This window comes from Aphelocoma coerulescens, chromosome 3 (assembly GCF_041296385.1).
Source record: "Aphelocoma coerulescens isolate FSJ_1873_10779 chromosome 3, UR_Acoe_1.0, whole genome shotgun sequence".
Classification (NCBI taxonomy): Eukaryota; Metazoa; Chordata; class Aves; order Passeriformes; family Corvidae; genus Aphelocoma; species Aphelocoma coerulescens.
The window spans coordinates 126022485-126043137 of NC_091016.1; the positions used below are offsets into that span (position 1 = coordinate 126022485).

A 20653-nucleotide genomic window follows, 5' to 3' on the forward strand; every position below is an offset into this window, starting at 1 on the left:
CACTCTCCTGGGACTGCATGTTCAAGTACAACTGAGTGAAAATACACTGAATGATATGATAGCTGGAAGCTGCAGAGCATCCAGGCATCTCCAGGCTCCAGGGCAGTATTTTGTGTTGCCACCAGGCCAGAGTACCCAGGTTCCTGCTGGAGATGAAGGGGAGGAACATACTGAGCACAGTACCTTTCAGGAAGGCACTGCCCTTGCTATAGCACTCCAGAGCCTTCCGTGGATTCCCAACCTTCTCGAACAGGTCTCCAGCCTAATGACAAATACAAGTTGCCAGTTTCCAGAGCCACCACCCCCCACATCATCATACCCTACCAGTTCCACACACACTCCTGCACCAGCTCTGCCTTCCCCACTAACCAAGTGCATGGGGATTAAGGAACTTCTAGGAAAGTCAGCACGTGCCAAGACCATTGTCCTCTCTGTTGATTGACTCCAGCACAGCACAGCCACCCTGGCAGACCAAAGGCTCATTCCCTTCGGTATTTGAATGGCGGCAAGACCACATATCTAGAGAAGGACTGTAATAACAGAGCAAGTATATACCAGCCATTCCTCTATCTGTCCGTCTCTGACAACCTGCACAGTAGAAGCTGCCTGAGTTTGTGTCATGATGCCCTCACATCATCGTATTTAATGGCTTTTGACAGACTCTACCTCCATTACTTGTCTAATCACTTTTGGACTATTTATACTTTTGGTAACACCATCCAGTAGCTGGGAGCTCCAGTTATTCTTTCAACTGAAAGCTGAAGAAAAAATGACAGGTTTGGAAAAGCACAAAGTTCTCTTGGGTCAAAATGAAATAGCCAGAAAATGCTGAAGATAAACTGAGACTAGAGAAATGTAATTTATAAAGGAGACATAAAACAAGCTAACAAAAAGCAGTGTCTTTTTTCACACAACATCTAACTGAGCTGGCTAACTCATAGCCAAAATTGTAACTTAAAATCTACATGTGTTTCAAGCAATAATTTTACAAGCTCATGGAAGTAAAGTCTGTCAAGAGCTCTAACACAGAACTGTTCAGGTACATTACAGGCTGCAAACTGCTGGACTCCATGAAAACACACTAGGCAAAGTGCCACCCTATATTTGCTTGCCCTGTTCTTTATTTTCCTTTCTTAAGCACCTGCCAGAGGCCAGTTGGCCAGGATATTGAGCACTGGGCAGACTCAGCACTGCTTTCTTACATTAACATGATTATGTGCTGTGGGAAAAACACCTTTTGGTTTTAAAACTGTCACCTAATAATAAGTTTTCAATTTTTTTGTGTTATTAGACACAGAGAATAATCATATCCCTTCTTTATGATACTCATGGCTTTACAGACAGTCTTCAACTCCTTTGTTTTGCTTCCTTAACTTTTCCATTTAGACTATCCTTACGCTGTATTTTATTCTGATATGAAGAAGCACTGACATTTCCATAGTGATACCAAGTTTTCGTTTGATTCACAATTCTGTTCCTATTGATTCCCATCTTCCTAAGGGCCTCCTTAACTATTACTGACACTCTATATTCTGGAGACATGTTGCCAATCAGATGAGACCTTTTCCCTGATTAGTAACAGTAATTCTAGATGTCATGCATGTACAATAGATACAGTGAGGATTTCCTCATAAATGTTAACTCCAAACTTATCGACACAGAATTACCTCTGCTACCTTCCAGCTCAGTCCCCCTGTGTCTCACAGGTACAGAGGATGGCATAAGGGCCCTGATGCCCCTAAGCAGAAAGCCCAGCGGGAAGGGCCATTCACCTGTTCATACAGTTCCCCTCTGATCAGTGCTGTGGAGATCCTATCGATGACATCCCCATTGGTGAGCAGCTCATCCCTGTTCATGGCTAGCCGTGCTGCTTTGGCTGGCAGCCCTGCCCGCAGATACAAGCTGATGGCTGCCAGGTAGTCGCCCTGTCCCTCTTGGACCTCCCCAGCCTTCTCTTCCTGCTGGGTATCCAGCAGCCACTGGTAGTAACCCCGACGCAACTTCTCCAGCATTGGGTGTCCCTATGGAGAAACACAGAACTGGTGTAGCTGGGTAGGATGAGATATTGTCCAACTCATCCTGCAGGCTCTGAACACCTGGTCATAGCACCAGGCCTCTTGTTGTCCAGTTATCAGAAACTACAATGCCACCCCTGTGTACTATGGCACTATCCATTCTTTTTTGAAGCCACAGATACTCCTAAACCAATCTCAGTAGCTTTTATCTCTATTCATCCAGGTCTGTACTTACACCAGTGCAACCTTCCCTTCTACGTGGAACCCTTCTAAGCAGAAGCAAGGTAGGGCAGGTGAAAAGAACACAGACCCTGAATGGACTCCCAACCAGAAGATTTACCACGCCAGACCAGCCCACAGCCCAGTGCAGTAATATTCTGTACCTTGGCCTTGGCCACCACAATGCATTCATCCCACATGTGCAGCTCCTGGTACATGTCCATGGCCTCCTCTGTGGCATTCTGTGTCAGAAAGCAAAGCATAAACCTGAATGCTCCAGGTTAGGAGCAGACACATTGCCATGGAGCTCTCACAGTGGGCAGGGTTAGATGTGCAGAAAACACTTTAAAAAGTGCACTGTCTCCATTACTTGGATATACATCCTCCCTCACACTCATGCATCTCAGGGTAATCCTACACCTCAGAACAAGGAATATGTTCTCCTTCTACTTCATGGAGAAAAGTCTTCTAGGAACAGGCAACATCTTCCTATCCTCTTACAGCATAGGGCACACACACTCCTTGTTCCTTTACTCACTTGTTCCAGGAAGATCATCTCTGCCAGCTTGTAGTTCTTGTCTAGCATGGCCAAGCGGGCCCGCACCAGGTAATGGTCTGTGCCATCCCCACCCTGCAGACAACAGCAGCAAGTTCAGTTTGCTGAGGGAAAGGACAGGTTCTAGAATGGAACATGGAGGGGACTGCAGGTGGAGGCTGGGTCATTACAGAAACAAAAGACAGTTGAGAATCATAGCAGTGACAAACCAGGACAGTATAAAATGGCCAGCCTTGAGAGGGACCTGGCAGCTGTGGATGGAAGACAATGTCAGCAGTTTCTACGAGGTATTGGTCTGTAGCATGACACTGATGGGCAAGGACACAGAAGATAACGTGCATATGAATGTTTACAGGAAGACTGCTGCCCTGCAGAGCAGGAGAAGTTTGACTTACATGCTCCTGAGCTGCCTGGTCAGCAATGGCATTGGTTTCATGCAGAAATCGAGCCTTTGCCATGTTTCCCAGAGCTGCAAAGCACCTGGAAAATGCAAAGCATTTAGTCAATAGTTGGGTTTTGTTGCCCACTTTTGGTCCAAAAGAAAATCAGAACCCAGGCAGCAGACCCAGCTCAACAATGGGAGAGGTGGGGTAGCCCTACTTCAAGAGAAGGATTTTGGCAAGACCTATATTCAGATGTACCCTCTAGCCCTCCTCCACGGGAGAATCCAGGAGCATGACCAAGGCTCATGTTTCACCTCCCTAGGCTTCACGATGCCTCGAGCTTGTTCATGCCTGTCAACTCTCTGAGTCCTTGCTATACACAGCTTTGGGCTACCATCAACAAAAATTTATGCCACAGAGAGATGTCTTCCCACCCCTGGTTCTGGCATTACCGGCTGGGATGAAAAAGCCAAGTCATGGCCTGGCATAGAGAACATGTAAGTCTCCAATGCAGTGAATCTTCCAGACCATACACAGAGCCACACCTTTAGCCAGACCCTGGTTTCTGGGATTCAGCGAAGAGCATGTTGAAGCCATGAAAATGTGATGTACCTCTCTGCAATGTGCAGCTGCCTCGCTTCCAAAGCCAGTCTGCTGAGAGTCTTCCACATGGCTTCAGTCTCTGTGGACATTTCCAGCGTCTCCAAAAATGCAGTAGCCCTTGAGATAGAGAGATTTGCAGACTTTCAGCGACAGAAGAGCTCTCTGAGGAAAATCCCAGAATGTGAGACAGGATCTTCGTAACCAGAGTGGCACTGAAAACAAAGCCAGCTGGTTGTGGCCAGCTCTGAAGAGGACAGTGTAACACAGAGCCTAACAGAGCAAGGGAAAATTCAGAGATCTAGGTTATTCCTACCTGGGCTAAGGCACTTAGAGGCAGATGACCAGCAGAAGGCTGTAGCAGTGTGGGACAAGTCTAAAGTGTTGTGTCTGATACAAGTCCCTGCTGAAAAAGTCTCTGAAGATGCAATGGTGCTATCTATGAACACTCCCCTGGTTGCTTTTAAAAGCCCTGTAACAGTGTCAGCAGTACCCAGGTGGCTGCCATGACCACTTCAGGCAGTCAATTTTTACTGTGCACAGCTCCTGGATGTTTCCATAATACTGCCACCATCCCTGGAAGGGCAGCAGTAAAAGCACCCAAGCACCACTTCACATCTGGCTGCTCTGGAGACACTCTTATTCACTGCAATTAATTGACAACTACCTTAAGCAAAGCCCTATTGTGTCTGTGGGACCAGACTGGCCAGTCTCTCCCTGAGTTTGAAACCACAAAGCTGCAAGGAGACAAAAGCTGAATAACCTCTCCTGGAGGGCTCTGATGTCCATTATAGCCAGACCTGGCACACACATCATGCTGAGAGTCTGAAGTTCAACTCTGGAAAGCTGTGCTGCTGCCATTCACGGATCACTGATTCTCAGGTGTCTGGCATGTGATACGAGCTACCTGCCATCCCCATTGGCGTATCCAGCACTTACCTGTGATAATCCCCATCATCAATGGCAGTTCCAAACTCTATGAGGCCTTCATCCAGGGTGTAGGACACAGTGGTGACCCCTTCAGATACTATGACTTCAGTCTTTCCGTCACTCCTTTCCAAGCCTACGATATCCCCCTAGAAAGAGTACCAGCTGTCAATACTCCCCTGTTCACCTGAAGTATGTGGGGTTGCAGGGATGTGAGGGCAGAACCACAACAGCTCTGCCAGTCATGGTTCTTCTGAATGAGCTTGCACTGAGCAGACTGAGCCATGAAGCAGCTCCTTGCTCCATCTTCTGCCAGAAATGTCTGCCACAAAGTTGACAAATGAGCTCACATTTTGTCCGTAAGAAACTAACAGTTCCCTTCTGTCTCCCTTCTGCCATACCATCCTTGCTACTCCCACACACATGAGGAAGTAAGAAACTGCAGGAGGCAATCAAAGTCTCCAGATTTTTACCTTCAGAGGAAACATGGTGACTCGCTCTGGAGCATCGATGTTGTACCAAATGCAGAGACTGCTTCTGTTCTGAGCAACCACCACATCACTGCCCGGGACCCACTGCACGTAGGAGCAATAGTTCAGAATGGTCGTCTTGGTGTTGCTTTCAATGTCATAGAGCTGCAGCTGGAGGTGGGAGAGGAGAACAGGCTCAGCTGGACTTGTGGCTGGGCTGCTAGCTCACACAAACATCACAGGAACATCTGAGCAGGCATCTTGTAAAGAGACATCACTCATCAGGAAATAGACTTTTCCCAAGACACACATCCTAAAATCTCATTTACACATTGCTATAAGACCTTTATAAACCCTTGCAGCATTTTAAGCAGCACATTCCTGCCTCCCTTACTGCTTGGTGCAGCTGCCTTGTGCTACTTCAGTTCCCTCTCAGCTGCAGAGCTGGAACAGGAAGATGGGCTCTAAAGTCCTTAACGGAAACAAACTAAGGGACCAAGAAGGGCCTTCCTCTGCAATTTTGGGCTGAACTGTCCATCCCAGGCACAGTCCCATTGCAAGGACTGCTGCCAATAAGGTGAGAGGTTGGTTGTTTGTAGAACACACTACCCAAAAACAAACATAACAGTTTGGAAGGTGTAACCTGACAAATGGCATAACTTTGTTATATATATATGATGTCTTATGACTGAAAAGTCCCAGACTTGTTCTTGTCCTCACCTAGGACAAGATGAGAAAAAGAAGAGAGAACTGTGCTAGTCTCATGACACACCTATCAAAAGAGAACAAGAAAGTCCCTGTTTCAGTCTGTAACAAAATGGATGGAGAAATCATAGAATCCCAGAAGGGTTCGGGTTGGAAGGAACCTTAAAAATCATCTTGTTCCAACCCCCTGCCATGGGCAAGGACACATTCAACTAGACCAGGTTGCTCCAAGTCCTGTCCAACCTGGCCTTGAACACTTCCAGGGATGAGGCAGCCACTGCTTCCCTGGGCAATCTGTGCCAGGGCCTCAGCATCCTCACAGGGAAGAATTTCTTCCCAATATCCCATCTAACCCTGCTCTCTGGCAGTGGGAAGCCATCCCCCCTCTTCCTCTCACTCCAGGCTCTCCAAAGCCCCTCTCCAGCCCCCTCAGAGGCTCGTTCAGAGCCCCTGGAAGGGGCTCTAAGGTCTCCCTGAAGCCTTCTCTTCTCCAGGATGAACAACCACAATTCTTTCAGCCTTTCCTCATAGAAGAGGTGTTCTAGGCCTCTGACCATCTCTGTGGCCTCCTCTGGACTTGCTCCAGCAGCTCCATGTCCGTCCTGTGCTGGGACCCTACAGCTGGAAGCAGCACGGCAGATGGGGTCTCACCTGAACAGGGCAGAGGAACAGAATCCATCCTCCCCTGCTGCCCTCACTGTGGGATTGGTCCAGCACACAACTTATGCCAGGCCTTGTTGCATCTCATGGGATTCCCATGTGTGCAGTTCTGGAGCTTGTCCAGGTTCCTCTGGATGGCCCTGTCCTTCAGGTGTGTCATTCCACCCTCAGCTTGATGTCATCTGCAAGCTTGCTGAGGGTGTATTCAATCCCTTCATCTGTATCATTAATGAATATATAAAATAACACTGTCCCAATACAGACCCCTGAGCGGCACTACTTGTCACTGATGTCCACTGGGACACTGAGCTGTTGACCGCTTCCCTCTGGATGTGATTATTCACTCAATTCCTTATCCAGCAAACAGTCCACCCATCAAATCCATCTCTCTGGATGTGATTGTTCACTCAATTCCTTATCCAGCAAACAGTCCACCCATCAAATCCATCTCTCTCTAGTTTAGAGGGAAGGATGTTGTGGAGGACTGTGTGAAAGGCTTTACAGAAGTCTAGATAAATGACACTCATAGCCCTTCCCTTGTCCACTGACGGAGTCTCTCCATCAGAGAAGGCCATGGGGATGGTCAGGCAGGACTTGCTGTCGCTGAAGCCATGCTGGCAGTCCTGAATTACCTTCCCTGGTTGTCCTGAATCACCTCCCTGTTCCCCATGTGCCTTAGCACCGCTTCTAGGGGGACTGTTCCATGATCTTCCAAACCCCAGAGGTGAGGCTCCCAGGTCAGCACTTCTCAGGGTCCTCCCTCCTACTCTTTTTCCAGTCACTGGGGCTTCACCTGACTGACATGATTTTTTGAATACCATAGACACACGTACCACAGAAGAATCTATGATTTTCATTTTCAGGTGTGATGAGATGAAGCAAAATGTCTAGGAACTAAGTTCAGCATTAGCTGTGACTCAAGAATGCAACACTGCCAGCTCATGCAATCTGGATACGGTCAATCTTCCTCAAAGGAGCAGTAAGCGAAAAATCAGGAGTATTTCACATGTGTTTCTCACCTCCCTCCCTCCATTCAGGCATATCTGTCTCTACCTCTCCCCACACATGCCATCCTGTCACATGGCCTGAGGTGCCTGCCTCACCCTCATCTTCTTGTCCCTGAAGAGCAGTTTGTGGCCTGTTTCATTCAGCTCCAGCCAATCGATCTTGCTGTCATGACTGATCGTGCCAGCGTTGTAGCCACCAACAAGATCCACTTGGGAAGGAAAGAAATGAAACTGTGTAAGTACCTGATGTATCTCAAAATGCTCAACATTCAAAGCTGTGCCAGGGGAATTAGATGCCTGGGACCTATTGAGGGTAAGACCCTCAGCAAAGACACTCTGACATGAACACCAAACAGCAGTGACATTTTATTTTGATGCCTTCTCAGCAGCAGCAACTCTCTCCTACTGTCTATGAGCATGCACAGCACAGCTCATGGGCAATGCAGGCAACACAGAGTCTGGGTCCAGGACACAGTCACAGACACCCATGGCTGTGTCCATAACAGGCAGCATCCTGCTGAAAGTAGGACAGCCTGATCTCCAGCAGACTGCTGCTAGGCAGAGGGAATGCAAAGGGGAACTTCAAGAATCTGCTGCTGGGCAGAGGGAATGCACAGAGGACCTTCAGGGATATGCTGCCTGGCACAAAAAATGAAAAGGAATCAGGAAGGCTAGCAAAAAAGGGGAGGGAGGGTTACAGTCACCTGTTGCTATAGTCTTGATGTCTATCAGGTAAGCCAGTCTCTTGTTCTCATCCACGCCTCGCTGCTGTCTCTCATTGATACGGACACTGTGATTTGAAGGGAATGACTGTTACTCTCACTACTCTCAAAGTCCTTTGAGTCACATAGTCCCTCCCTGACTTGCCTGCAGTTTCCCTGAGCACCTGGAGCCTCTGGCAGTTCTATAACCTGTAACACTTGCCCAGTACCTATACCTGCCTCAAGTGAAAATAAAGCTTTCTGATCTGTGGCTTCCCCCCACTGAAGCTACCCCTCTGGAGTAGGGGTCTCCAATAACAATTAGTTACTAGTTACATTGCTCTGAGCAGCCCATGATCCTCCCTTCTCCTAAATCAGAACAAGGGGTATAGAATTTTAGAGGGACAGAGGAGGTCCTGCTGACAACTGAGTCCCTAATGATGCTGTACCAGGACTAGCTGGATGCAGAGTTGCCTGAGAACATGCACGGGAAGTCCCTCTTCAGCAACAGCCATGGCAGGCTGAACTAAGATCAGAGGAAAAGAGGCTCTTGTGCTTCTAAAACCTGACAGCCAATAACCTAGCCACTAAACCCATCACTGGCCACTGTTAGAAGTGGGTGTCTGGGGGCTGCATTCTACAGAGTGGGACACTTCCAAAGTTGTGTGTCGGAGCTCACTTTACTAAATGCCTGTGCTGGTTACAGAGACAGATGTAACCATTACCTGACCAGATGAGGATTCACAAACTCTGTGCGGACAGACCCCAGAATGTCATTGCTTCCATATTCCACCAGTGTCAACTCTCCAGCATTAAAAATCATGCAGACCTGATAGTGAGAGGGGAATACACTCTTAAGAGTAAAGTGACACAAACACTCATACCTGCCAGTGAGTGGCACAGAAAAGAACTCTGCTGCACACAAATCTAAATTTAAATACTCTGGGAGGACTAAGGAGCTGTCCTTGGCTTCTTGTTGTGACTGACAGCTTTTCCTCAAGATTGGGGATTTTAATTGTGGGCCTACCAGTCCTGCAGCAGTCAAGCTCTCCCCATGATAGCTGTATTGTGTATCTCTAACACCCTCTCTGGCCATTGCTTTTTCATTGCTTCTCTCTCCTTCAGGGTTATGATTTATTTAACCTGTCAGTCCACACACTGAGCTTGTTCTGTACCTGGCATGTGGAAAAGGCAAGTACAGGGAGGAAGCAGATTGGGATCTGCATGAAGAGGCTAAATCCAGGAAACTGCTGAGAAACAGGGTTTTCCAGAAATGCAGGTGACACTTTTCTTGCTGGTGCACACACAGCTTTACACACCATTCATGGGGAGCATTCTGTCTCATCCTACTTACGTTTTCGTTGTCGAAGAAGAACTTTTCATTCCCCCCAGATCCTTGCCAGGCCACCTGCAAAGCAACGGCACGGGGTGAGGCTGACAGGCTGACAGCTCCACCAGGACCAGTCTGCACATGCTGGGGTCCATTGTCCAGCTTTCGGTTTCCACAACAGACAGCAAGAGTTACACTGCACAAGGAATGGTGTTCCATCACTTTAGCTGCCAACACTGTTTTTCAGTCATTCTCAGCTTGCAAATTCCACACGTTCCTCTCCTTTCTTTAGACTCAGCTTCAGACTCCAGCTCTCTTTGTGTATTATATTACTGCCTTCCGAACAAGAGGCCTTTGTGTGACCAAGGTACTCCCTCTACCCTTTTCCTTCACAGGCCCTTCTCCACCTTCCCCAGACCAGCTTTATTACAAGAAGTACTCAAACAGCTCCTTTGCCTCTGTTAATCATAGCCACAGAATCACTGCTACCACTGGTGGGAGCAGAATCTCCACACCACATGTAGTTGAACCCTTTTGTTTTTTAGGGTCATGGTAGCAACAGCTGATCAGCATAGTGCCAGTGGGGAACAACTGATTGGAAATTTGAGTAGAGCACTGGATAACAGTAACTCCTGTGGTAACAACAGACAAGTGGCCAGAGAAGCAGAAAACTGAAAGCCAAGGCTACAGCAGTTCTCTTCCCTCACAGAGTATGAACTCCAAGTTACGGCTTCAACGGAAGTCCAGTGAGACAGCAAGAGGGCAAATGGAAATCTCACAGCCCTGTTCCTTCTGAGAAGCGAGTATAGCTGTGCAATTGAAAGAAAAACTCTGCACAGTAAGATGCAGAGAAAGCTGGGAGCTTCATTCTGGCCAAATTCTCAGTTATATTACCAAGTCTCAGCATTCTCCAGCTCAAATCTCTAGTCAGAGCTCCTGCTCCAAGAGAGACTGATGAGCTCACCATCAGTCTGATTAAAAGCATGTGATGCCTCTGTGAACAAAGCAAGTATGTCCTTGAAGCCTATTTAATGCTTTCATCAGACATTAGCCTATGGCCCACATTCTCCAGGCTCAGCACATGGGCTCAGCACTCAGTGCACTGTGAGGCTCAGGGGATGGATGATTTTGTGTGAATTGTCTGGTACCAGAAATGGCACTGGCATAAGCTGTGGTAACAGGATGCAGGCACGAATGGTTTTTGATGTTTTTTTATTTTGTTTCTTTTAAACACACTAAGATTTGTACATTCACCTCTGGAATGTATATATGTAAAACATCCAGATTTGGGGTCCCAAATACAAGAAAGACCGATAAACTGGAGCAAGTTCAGCAGACTGCTATCAGGATGGTTGGGAGTGAAGCACTTACAGTGTGAAGAGAGGCTGAAGGAATTTGGCTTCTTCAGCCTGGAGAAGAAAAGGCTTAGGAAACCTCTAATATAGTGATGCCAGGCTTTTTTTGGCAGATACGGAGTGAAAGGATGAAAAGTGGCCATAAAACAGCAGTCAAAATACCAACAAGACTTAGGAAAAAGGCTTTCCTCCATGAGTGCAGTAAAGCATTGGAACAGGGGACTAGAGAAACCACGGGATCTGAGCAACAATATCTGAATGTAATACTGACTTTCCTTTGGGCAGTAAGTTTGATAAGAGACCTTCCAAGGCCTCTTCCAACCTGAATTATTCTATGATTCTTGGAAAATAGAGGTATTGTTCCCATGCAGAAATCATATCCTCTGAGTTATGAAGTTAAACATTTGACACTCTAGAAATGACAGATTTTCCAGTACCTCACTGAGCTTGTTGGAGCTAATGTCACCCAGCAGTAATGTGTCTGAGGTATGGGCCACCAGGTACCGGTCCTTCCCCAAGATCTTCACCTCATCAATCTCATAACCATACTGAGATTTCAACACAACTCGAGTTCCTGTTGAGAGGTTCTTCACAATGACCTAGAGAAAGTGAGAAATAGCAATATGAGGCCATGCACAGAGGAACAGCGCAGACTTCTTGCCCCATGGAAGATTAGGCAGTAGATGATACTAGGATATTTGGATATCCCCTCACATCATTTCCCTCTGCTTTTTTTAAAAACCTGACCTTTCCTTTTGCATGGGATGACAGGTGTAGTAGACATGCAGGATTCTTACTTTTGCCATTTACAAGTTACTAGTTACTAGCCTAACTGGAGGCCCACTCACGCCCCCAAGGAGAAGCCCCCTTTGAAGAGTCCTGTACTCTCTCCCCTGACTGCATAGGGGTGGGGTGCCCAGACCGCCAGCTCTCCCTTACTGCCTCATTTTGAACAAGGTAAATTTGGCTGGAATTAAATCCCTTCAGGAGTCTGCACTTGACATGGAGGTACCTCACAGAAATTCACAAGGTAGGAAATAACCTCAATGGTCCTTTATCCTAGCCAGTTCCCACCCAGCCTTTCTCAACAAGTTGGTATGAACAAACCACAGGTGGTGCAGAACTCCAATCATGTCTAGTTCTGGCAAACATGCCATTTTCATCAGGAATTTCATACCTTATTAGATATTCTCTTACCTGGCTTGGTCCCACATATGTCATTTCAAATTTATTTTTGTAAATGGTTCTGCGAAGGCAACAGTCAAACTGTTCAACTCCTCCACACAGCGTACCCTGGGGACAAAAACACATCATGTGCTCAATGAACTCTGTTAAGGAGAGATATTTCAGACCCTGCTTTCAGACCCATGAAGAGGATCAGAGGTCAGACATAAACACACCGGCCCTAGCTGTTCTGGAGGACAAGGTTAGATGCAGGAGGACCAGACAACAGAAAGATTGAGCCATTCTCAGAAAAATGGAGACTACCAAACACTGGCATGAATCTGGAACAGGAGGACGTGGGGTTAAAAACCACCTTTATCCTCATCTTTCCCATTACTCTTCTCAGTTTCCCACTTCTTCCTTTCCCAGACTCCTAGTCTCTCCTCCCTTCCAGCAGAATCCTTTTACCCTTCTTTCTTTATAACACCCACATTCTTTCCACTGATCTCCTACCCCTTAGCCCCTTTCCATTCTCTGAAAATACTTGTTCACATATTCAGTAATTCTTGGTCTGAAAATATTTCAAGGATTCTTGATTGTTGAACACAAAAATATGCAAAAACTATTAAAGTCGTAAATAACATCTTTCCTAAATAATTTAAGTGTTTTTAGTTATTCAAGTTACTAGAGAAAAATATGCAGAAAGATTAATTTAAAGAGATTTAAAGAACTATCTGATTTTAGAGAAGGCTCGGTGGCTGAAAGTAGAAGAAAGAGAACACTGAACTGAACACACAGCACAGAAACACAAAGTGTAATTAGCAGGTCAGTTTGTATACTGCTTCTCACAGGTACCCAGAAGAAAGAATTCTCCTGAGACTGCTCTGGAGAAGCTATGCCGATCTCATCATGCTTCTGAGAAAAGAGAAGGGCTGCTGCAACCAGTGAGCCATCACACCAACAGCCACAAGGTTTTACAGCTTCGCATTCGCACACCCGACTGCAGCAGTTCCTTAGCATAAGGTCTTGGCCTCAGCATCTGCACTGTACCCCTGGGCGACGGTGTGACCACATCAGTATGACCATGTTCAAAGCCTTCCCTGTACCACACCACTTTGTTTCCATGCACAAACATGCATAAGGCTGACCCTGGTGTAGGACTTGAGGGTTCAGGCTTCCTGACTGATGATACAAACCGCACAGATCCGTGAGCCATCCCTCTTCCACGCCAGAGCTGTGATGGTGTATAGGTGAGCTATTTCTTTGGGCTTTCCTTCCTCCCAGGCACTGCGGCGTGGGCTCCAGTTCAGCACACGTAACCTGTGAGAGAAAGGAGGTAAGAGAGACATGAAAAACTGTGTGTGGCTGACAAAGGGAGGACTATAAAGAGGAGAATTCTCCATCAGGTACATGGTACCTATCATAGCTGCCAATAACAATGGACTGGCCACTGGGACTGGTGGTTGCTGTGGTGAATTCTTTCTCTGACGAGTCCCGGCTGTAGTCAAAGGTTTGAATCACACTGCCTTCCTTCCCATAAGCAACAATCTTCTTGTCACAGCCTGCAGCCACAATGCTGTTGGAAGCCCAGGCGAGGGCATAAGGAGGACAGGGATGCACCGCCAACTTACCCTACAACAGACAAGAACACCCTGAACACGTGAATGGCCCCAAACCCTAGCTGGCCTCTGTACTCAGCTATTCCAGTGGGACCAGTATGGGACCTTCTGTAAAGCCCAGTTCATGGGGGCAGCATTGTCTGCTTGCTCAGTCTGTGGGAAGACAGAAACCACAACTGAGTGATGTATCAACTATTACATTCATTTAACTGTGAGAGAAGAATACTGATGCCAGTAAGAAGACTGATACCATTAACTAGACTGGGACTGAGCTTCCAACACAGCAGAGTATAGATGGACCTTCAAGATATCACAGCAGAGAGCAGCCACGCTCAAACTGCTTCAGCTGGAGAAAAAGATCTGAGAACAGCATCCCCTTCACCACAGCCTGAAGCACAGAGAGACTCCTGGCACAGAGGAGCAGGAGGCTCAGGAGAAATGCTGGGTGTCCAAGGGCAAAATGTGAGCCAAAATTCAACATTGACTATGGTAACTATACACTGCTTAGTGTGGAGACAACAGTAGCCATTCCATGGAACCCTACCTCTTCGAGCATCATTCTCCTGAACACTGAAACATCAGATCTTTCCAGACACCTGAACAGCCTTATGCCTCATACGCAAAAACATGAATTCCCCCCTTACCACTGCCCTTAGTGTATTCCAAAGCATCTAGTCACTGTTCTGCCTCCATCAATGCTTCCCAAAACCTTTGCTAGCAAGCACAGTCTGCAGCTTCTCTCTAGCCTTGCACTCCCTCCACAGCCTGATCCCTTTCCTGAGCTCTTGAGCTGGGACACAGGCTGTGCAAACAGGAATTTCGCTCACTGAAAAAGGATCTTTGATACCTGTGATTCACCTGAGCCCTCATCATCAAAGAAGAAGCGCACTATGGTTCCATCTGCATGGCCAGACAGGATTCCCCTCCCCGACACACTAGAGAAAAACACAGACAGGATGATGCAATGTTGCAGTAGGACTTGAACCTTTATATTCATATCCCTGCCCAGAGCAGCCATTCCCAGGGTCATCACTGATGTTCCTCATGAAAGGAACCTTCTCCAAAGACAAGACAAATATCAAATACCTGCACCAGTGTCTGTAAAATAAAGCAGACATAAGAACTGAGAGTGGAAAGGAGAGTGACCATTTAAGTATCTTCACCATGTAAAATCACAGTAAACAACTTTCTTTATTACTAGAAACCTGGAGAAGCTAAGTGACCTTCAGTGGAATAATGACTCTGCTCACAAGTGCTTCCAGCAAGGTGTATCAAACAGCTCTTGCACTGGAACTGTTCCAGAAGTGAGGCTGGATATTATGATACTGGGAATCCCTAAAAGAAACATAATGTAGACAAAAAACATCTGGGCAAACACTCCAGGCCTAAGTCCATTGTTTATATCATTGATGTCTTGTACTTCTGGACACAAGCACGGAGAAGAGAGCAAGGAAGAAGAAACAGGCCAAAGATCATGTACCCAGAAAAACACTTTCTAATGAAGGTTAGAAGATGCAAAAACAGAATACAAATTCTATGGACACTATAGCAATCCAGCAATCATGTATCTGTCACCAGAATGACAGCATTTAGTGAAAATTCCACTCCTAGGACCATGACATATCTTAATTTTTTTTTTGGATAAAGAATACTAAAGTAGTTAAAATGAAATCTTATTAATTAAAATAATTTTAAATTGCACTTTATGATTATTTTCCTAATTATAGCCGTGTCAGGAGTTTTAGCTGGCAGAATGTTCTTACTTTTTTTAGCCCTTAACCATGATTAATGTTAGTTATTAGCTAGATGAAGCTGACAAATGTAATCCTTATAAAGTCACAGATGCAAATACATCAAGGTATATAAGTAAGCTCACGGAGACTTTCATCCTCAACTGTTTGAGGAATAACCAGCCTGCCAGTGTGGCACAGCCAGGTACCAGGTTTTAGGAAGGAACTCCTGGAGAGCACAGTATGTTATTATCTCGACAAGTAACTGAGAGCAAGGACACTGTCAACCTCCCACACTGGTCCCAGTTATGCCAAGCCAGCAGCAGGTGCGAGACTGAGCCAAAGCAGGGCAGGCCAAAGCAATGCCATACTCACTTGGAAGTTAGTGAGACCACATAGGAATCTGTCCCATAAATGGTGGAAGACTTGTTGTTCTTTGTATTTGCTAAACGAACCTGAGAAAGAGAAAATTATCAATGTTGCTTTTGTCTGTGGATCTCCCTCACTGTAAGTAACATTCCCAGAAGTTTCCCAGTTTGTGACTAGTGAAAGAAATCACAGGAAGCTCATTGCCTTCCAGTAGGTTCTAGAAGTGGAAAAGTTGGAGTCACATTTTCACACTTCAAAAAAGGCTTGGAGAAAGAGCCAAATGATCTAGTAGAACCTCCTGGGACTAACTGGGAACCAGAAAATTCAAATCCATGGTGTAATCCCTTTGTTGCTATTACTGTGGCACACAGTGATGGCTCTTACCCCACAGCCCAGCTGCTTGCAGACCTGGCAGACCCAGCAAGGGAAAAAAAGTCATGCAAATAACAAGTTTCTCTACCTTTCCTTCAGCAAGACCAAAGACAATGACATTCTCTGCTGGCCACAATAAACAGGTCACAGCACTCTGCAAAGGAGGAGATAAAAAGAGAGGTAAGAGCTCCATCCTACTCAGCTTCCTGCTTTTTGCCACATAAAATAGTTCATGAACAGACATCACTCAGGCAGGAGAGATGAGGCATTTGGACAGGCCTTACAGTAGCTGAAGATACTGGACAAGACTTACTCCATGCTGAAGCTTAAACTAGAGCTGGGGCAAAGTAATTGAGCTCAGGAGGACTATGGGAGGGCAACAAAGTTATACGGATGTGTTTAGTTTAGAGCTCTTTTGAAAGTATTACTTACTGAGCAGGTACTTGGCTTGCCACATGCCATTGGTGAATGTATAAAATCATGGCTGTTTTAAAAGGTTTTTTGCAACAAGTATAAAATATAAAAACTAATTAGACTGTGCCAACTTCTGTAATAGCTATGAGAATAGTTGTCTGTTGGATCTTCATTTGATGAATAAGAAATAGCCTTTATTTTTCAGTGCTGAGTTATTATTCATAAAATGGTTATTAGATGCTACCAAGTAGGTCAGGTAGAAACAGGCTCATTAAATCCAAACCAAAGGTATTCTCGAAATCTGAGGTGGGGTCAGGATGAAAGAAATGAGGGACTTGTCTTTACAAACAAATGGTGGGCCTGCTACAGGTAGCACTGAGATACAACTAGCACTGAGAGATAGAAGAAACAATGGGAAGGATTCCACTGATTGATGAATGGAATGAAAGAGATTTGTCTTCACAAACAAAGGCCCGTAGGTCTACGGATAAATGAAACTGGATACCGAGAGATGAAATAAACAATGGGAAGAACCATAAACTCTATAGGAATTTAAAAAGGGGGGGGGGAGGTATATGTTAGAAGGGAGTCTTAGGTTTCAGGAAGTCTGTACCTCTCAACTACCTCAGCCAATGGGGAAAGAGAGAGGGAAATGCAGCAGGAAAATTAGGATAAATAGGAGGCTTCGTCCTCCAAAAATTTGAGACCCCAGGGGAATGACCCATGGCCTCTCCCTTTATTAGAATAAAGTAACAGGACTCCTCTGTCTCCTTTTTGGACATAAACCTCTGGTTTGTGGATTAATTTTCCTGACAAGGATGAATAAAGCTGACCACAAAACTCAATTGTAACAGAGGGCCAAGAAAGTTTATGAAAGCCCTTCACATCTACCCTGCAGAACTCTAGTCCGTAAGATGGCTGGTGTTTGGCACCGTGCCACCAGCACCAGCCTCACTGACTCTCTGTCCCATTTTGAGCATCTGGGACTGCTTAAGATACATATACACCCTCATTTATTCATCTCATCTTCCATCCCTGCTCTGATCATCCATATCAGCAAACTTAGCTACAATCAGGCAACAAAACGCCCCAAGGTGACCAAACTGTTCATAATTAAAATGTCCAACCAATGACCAAGACCCATTTTCATTACCCGTTTCCCAGGAATTTGTGTATTTCCCTCATTATCTGACAGAGTCTTGTTCTCCAGTCTAACACAACAAAATCTTTGGAACAAGCCTCACACAGTGGTGATGTGCTCATTGCTTCCTGGCTCTCGAGCAGGAGGCTTGGCTTGCCAGTGTGATCACACACTGTGATCACTGTAAGAGTGCCCAGTGGCAGGAGAGGGAAAGGGCTCAATAAATGATCTCTCATATTGACTGAACATATCAAAAATTTGTAAATAACAGTATTTAGTTACAGGAGAAAGCCAGACATGGTGGTAAAACCCCAGACATATAGCACCAGAAAAAAGAAAGGATGTTACAAATGGCAGAAAAGGCATGGGGAAATAGGAGAATGAGAGAAAAAAAATGACTGAATTTCTACATTAAAAATACAAAAACCTGTACATGTGCCATGCACAGCATCTGAGCTTGTGAGAGGCAAGCAGGCCCCCAATGGGCTGACAGCTGGAGGGGCCAGCAGCAAGCAGTACACAAGGAAAGAGCTCTCCAGGGAGGCTAAAGGTGCCCACACCTGGGATAGCCACCCTGTTCAGGAAATGGACAAATGGACACCAAGTCCCTGTTGCTCTCTTTTCCTCATGACACTCTATTCTCATGACCACTCAGTGCAGCAGCTCAACCATAGAGAAACAGAGCCTGACCAGCAGCTTTCCTGTTGCCAGAGACACAGAATTCCTTGGGCTCCCCAGAGCAGTCAGAGCAGCCACAGCCATAGGCTATGACCCAACTCTGAGATGTAAGCTTTCAACCCAGAAGCTGAGGCTGCCCTTCACCTGAGAGGCAGCTTGAGAAAGCTGGGCACAGAGACTCCAGCAACTCCATCAGAAGCAGCTCTGTCTATGTCTTCTGGGGATTTGGCCATGGAGGATGAGTCCTCCTACCCTGCAGAGAACTTTCTCGGTGACACAGAGAGTATGGTGGTCCTGGTGTGATGGCACTTGCCTGGAAAGCCGTGAGCAGCTGCTGGAGCTTTGCCTCTGAAGGTAGAAGTAGTCAGTGCACTGTATTTTCTCACTCTGATGGCTTTCCGTGCAAGGAATTCATAACACCTTTTCCTTTTCCAGACAGATCGCGGGGCAACCCTTGGCAAATGCCTACTGGGGAGATTGTTCTCTGACACAGGCAGGCAGAGCCAGAGCAGCAGAACACAACAGTGGCCAAGGAGCACACCTGACTGAAATCACAAACCTGAGGCAATTGAGCATGTGTAAATTGCACAGTTTGAATTCTGCACACTTTACATTTTGTTTAATAAGGCATCTTGGAGTTTAGAGTTGCCAACCTGTGAAAAATAGTTGGGCTCTGAGTGTCTCCTATTTTTCCCTTTCAACTCCCTTAAAACAGTCTGTCCACTGATGCCTGAAGTAGTCCCCAAAGTTTTGTAACTGATCGCACTGATCGTTCAACAATTTACTGTGTTGTACCTAGGCATTAGGACACCTCTGAAGCTTGATGAGCAATACGCGCCTCAGAATTTAGAGATTCTCTTAGGATCTTTAAAGGTTAAGTACAGTTTGGCCAAGTACACCTGTGAGTATGAGCAGAGAGACCTCTCATTTTCTTTTCTTACATATGCCAGAGAAAATGGAGTCAAACAGAAGTCTGGGTCTCACCGTTTGGATGAACTTGTTGCATATCACCTTCTTGTCACCCCTGCAGAAAAATATGAACAAAAATTACTATCAGCAACACTGTGCATTCTGGTCACCCTACTGTTTATATGCAGTCTGGTTTGATATTGCCAAACAGAGCCCATGAAGTTTTGCAATGCTGCTTGTCTATCATAACTTTAGGCAAAAAATCAGAAAGACCCCAGCTTCTGAGCTTCCAAAATTCTGGTGAACTGCCTTTCTGAGTGCTGTTAGCACTATTCCTGCCAGCAAATGAGGCTGCAGTGGGGCAGCTGTGTGCCACGGCTCTACAGGCTCCAGCTAGCTGCATGCACAGCCAGGGCTCCACAAGGGCCCTGCCGAGGAAACCTCACCTGCTGCTCCCCATGGACACCTGTGTGACTCCCTGCGGGTCAGGTGACGGGCACTGCAGTGTGTGCCAGGGCGAGGATCAGGCTAAGGGAGCCCGTGGCAGGGCGGAATGGAGCGTATTGGACCCCACCGCAGACTCACCACTCCTCGCCAATCCTGTACACGTAGACAATGTTGTCCGTCTGCCCGATGGCCAGTTTGGTGGAGTCCGGGGAGAAGGCCATGCCTTTGACCACGTAGCTCTTCCTGCCGTACTGCAGAGAGGGTCGGTGTGACCGCGGGAAGGTCGGCTGCCCCAGTGCTGCCCGGCCCATGCCCATGCCCCGGCCCTGGCCCCGGCCCCGGCCCCGGCCCCGGCCCCGGCCCGGCTCCACTCACCTTGGCGTCTGCCGGTTTGGTGGAGAACTTGTCACGTCGCTCGCCCTGCTCGTCGTAGAGCAGCACCACGCGGTCCGCGGTGCACACGGCAAACCGGGCACTGCTGGTGGACCAGGCCATGCAGGTCACCCGCGCCGTCCCGTCCTGTAGGCACGCACAGCTTAGCGGGTACATAACAGCCCCAGCGGGCACATGCAGCTCAGTGGGCACACACTCCTCAGCAGCTGGGCACACACAGCTCAGCAGTCACACGACAGCCTCAGCATCGCCGCTACGCCCCCCAGACCGGTCAGGGCCGCTCCCCCCAAGCCGGCCTGGCCCGGCCCGCACCCCCGCGGCCTGATCCTCCCCAAGCCCGGCCCAGCCCGGCCCAACCTGCGGGGCCAGCAGGGTCCGCACGTGCCGTAGCTGCATCGCGCCCTACACCTGGGCCGGGACGGTCCCACGGGCCCACTCCGCCGCCGCCGCCGCCGCCACGGGGCCCGCCTCGCCCCGCCCCCGTTGCCG

General features: G+C 47.2%; 1 protein-coding gene across 2 annotated transcripts in view; it reads right to left on the bottom strand.

The window, feature by feature from the left end:
* Window positions 1-20608, bottom strand: part of IFT172 (intraflagellar transport 172) — a 38308-nt gene extending 17700 nt beyond the window's left edge. For both annotated transcript variants that reach the window (XM_069012009.1, XM_069012008.1), the window contains exons 1-23: window positions 20522-20608; window positions 20147-20290; window positions 19910-20022; window positions 19400-19439; window positions 16271-16336; window positions 15817-15896; window positions 14559-14646; window positions 13510-13724; window positions 13289-13412; window positions 12126-12221; window positions 11366-11527; window positions 9598-9651; window positions 8969-9072; window positions 8247-8332; window positions 7639-7751; window positions 5174-5341; window positions 4713-4849; window positions 3786-3893; window positions 3186-3270; window positions 2773-2865; window positions 2399-2476; window positions 1773-2021; window positions 184-262 (exon numbers count right to left, since the gene is read on the bottom strand). In XM_069012009.1, coding sequence (XP_068868110.1) covers window positions 184-262; window positions 1773-2021; window positions 2399-2476; window positions 2773-2865; window positions 3186-3270; window positions 3786-3893; window positions 4713-4849; window positions 5174-5341; window positions 7639-7751; window positions 8247-8332; window positions 8969-9072; window positions 9598-9651; window positions 11366-11527; window positions 12126-12221; window positions 13289-13412; window positions 13510-13724; window positions 14559-14646; window positions 15817-15896; window positions 16271-16336; window positions 19400-19439; window positions 19910-20022; window positions 20147-20290; window positions 20522-20560 — 2521 coding nt within the window. In that variant the 5' untranslated portion in view covers window positions 20561-20608. The remainder of the gene's footprint in view (window positions 1-183; window positions 263-1772; window positions 2022-2398; window positions 2477-2772; window positions 2866-3185; window positions 3271-3785; window positions 3894-4712; window positions 4850-5173; window positions 5342-7638; window positions 7752-8246; window positions 8333-8968; window positions 9073-9597; window positions 9652-11365; window positions 11528-12125; window positions 12222-13288; window positions 13413-13509; window positions 13725-14558; window positions 14647-15816; window positions 15897-16270; window positions 16337-19399; window positions 19440-19909; window positions 20023-20146; window positions 20291-20521) is intronic.
* Window positions 20609-20653: the final 45 nt, after the last annotated feature.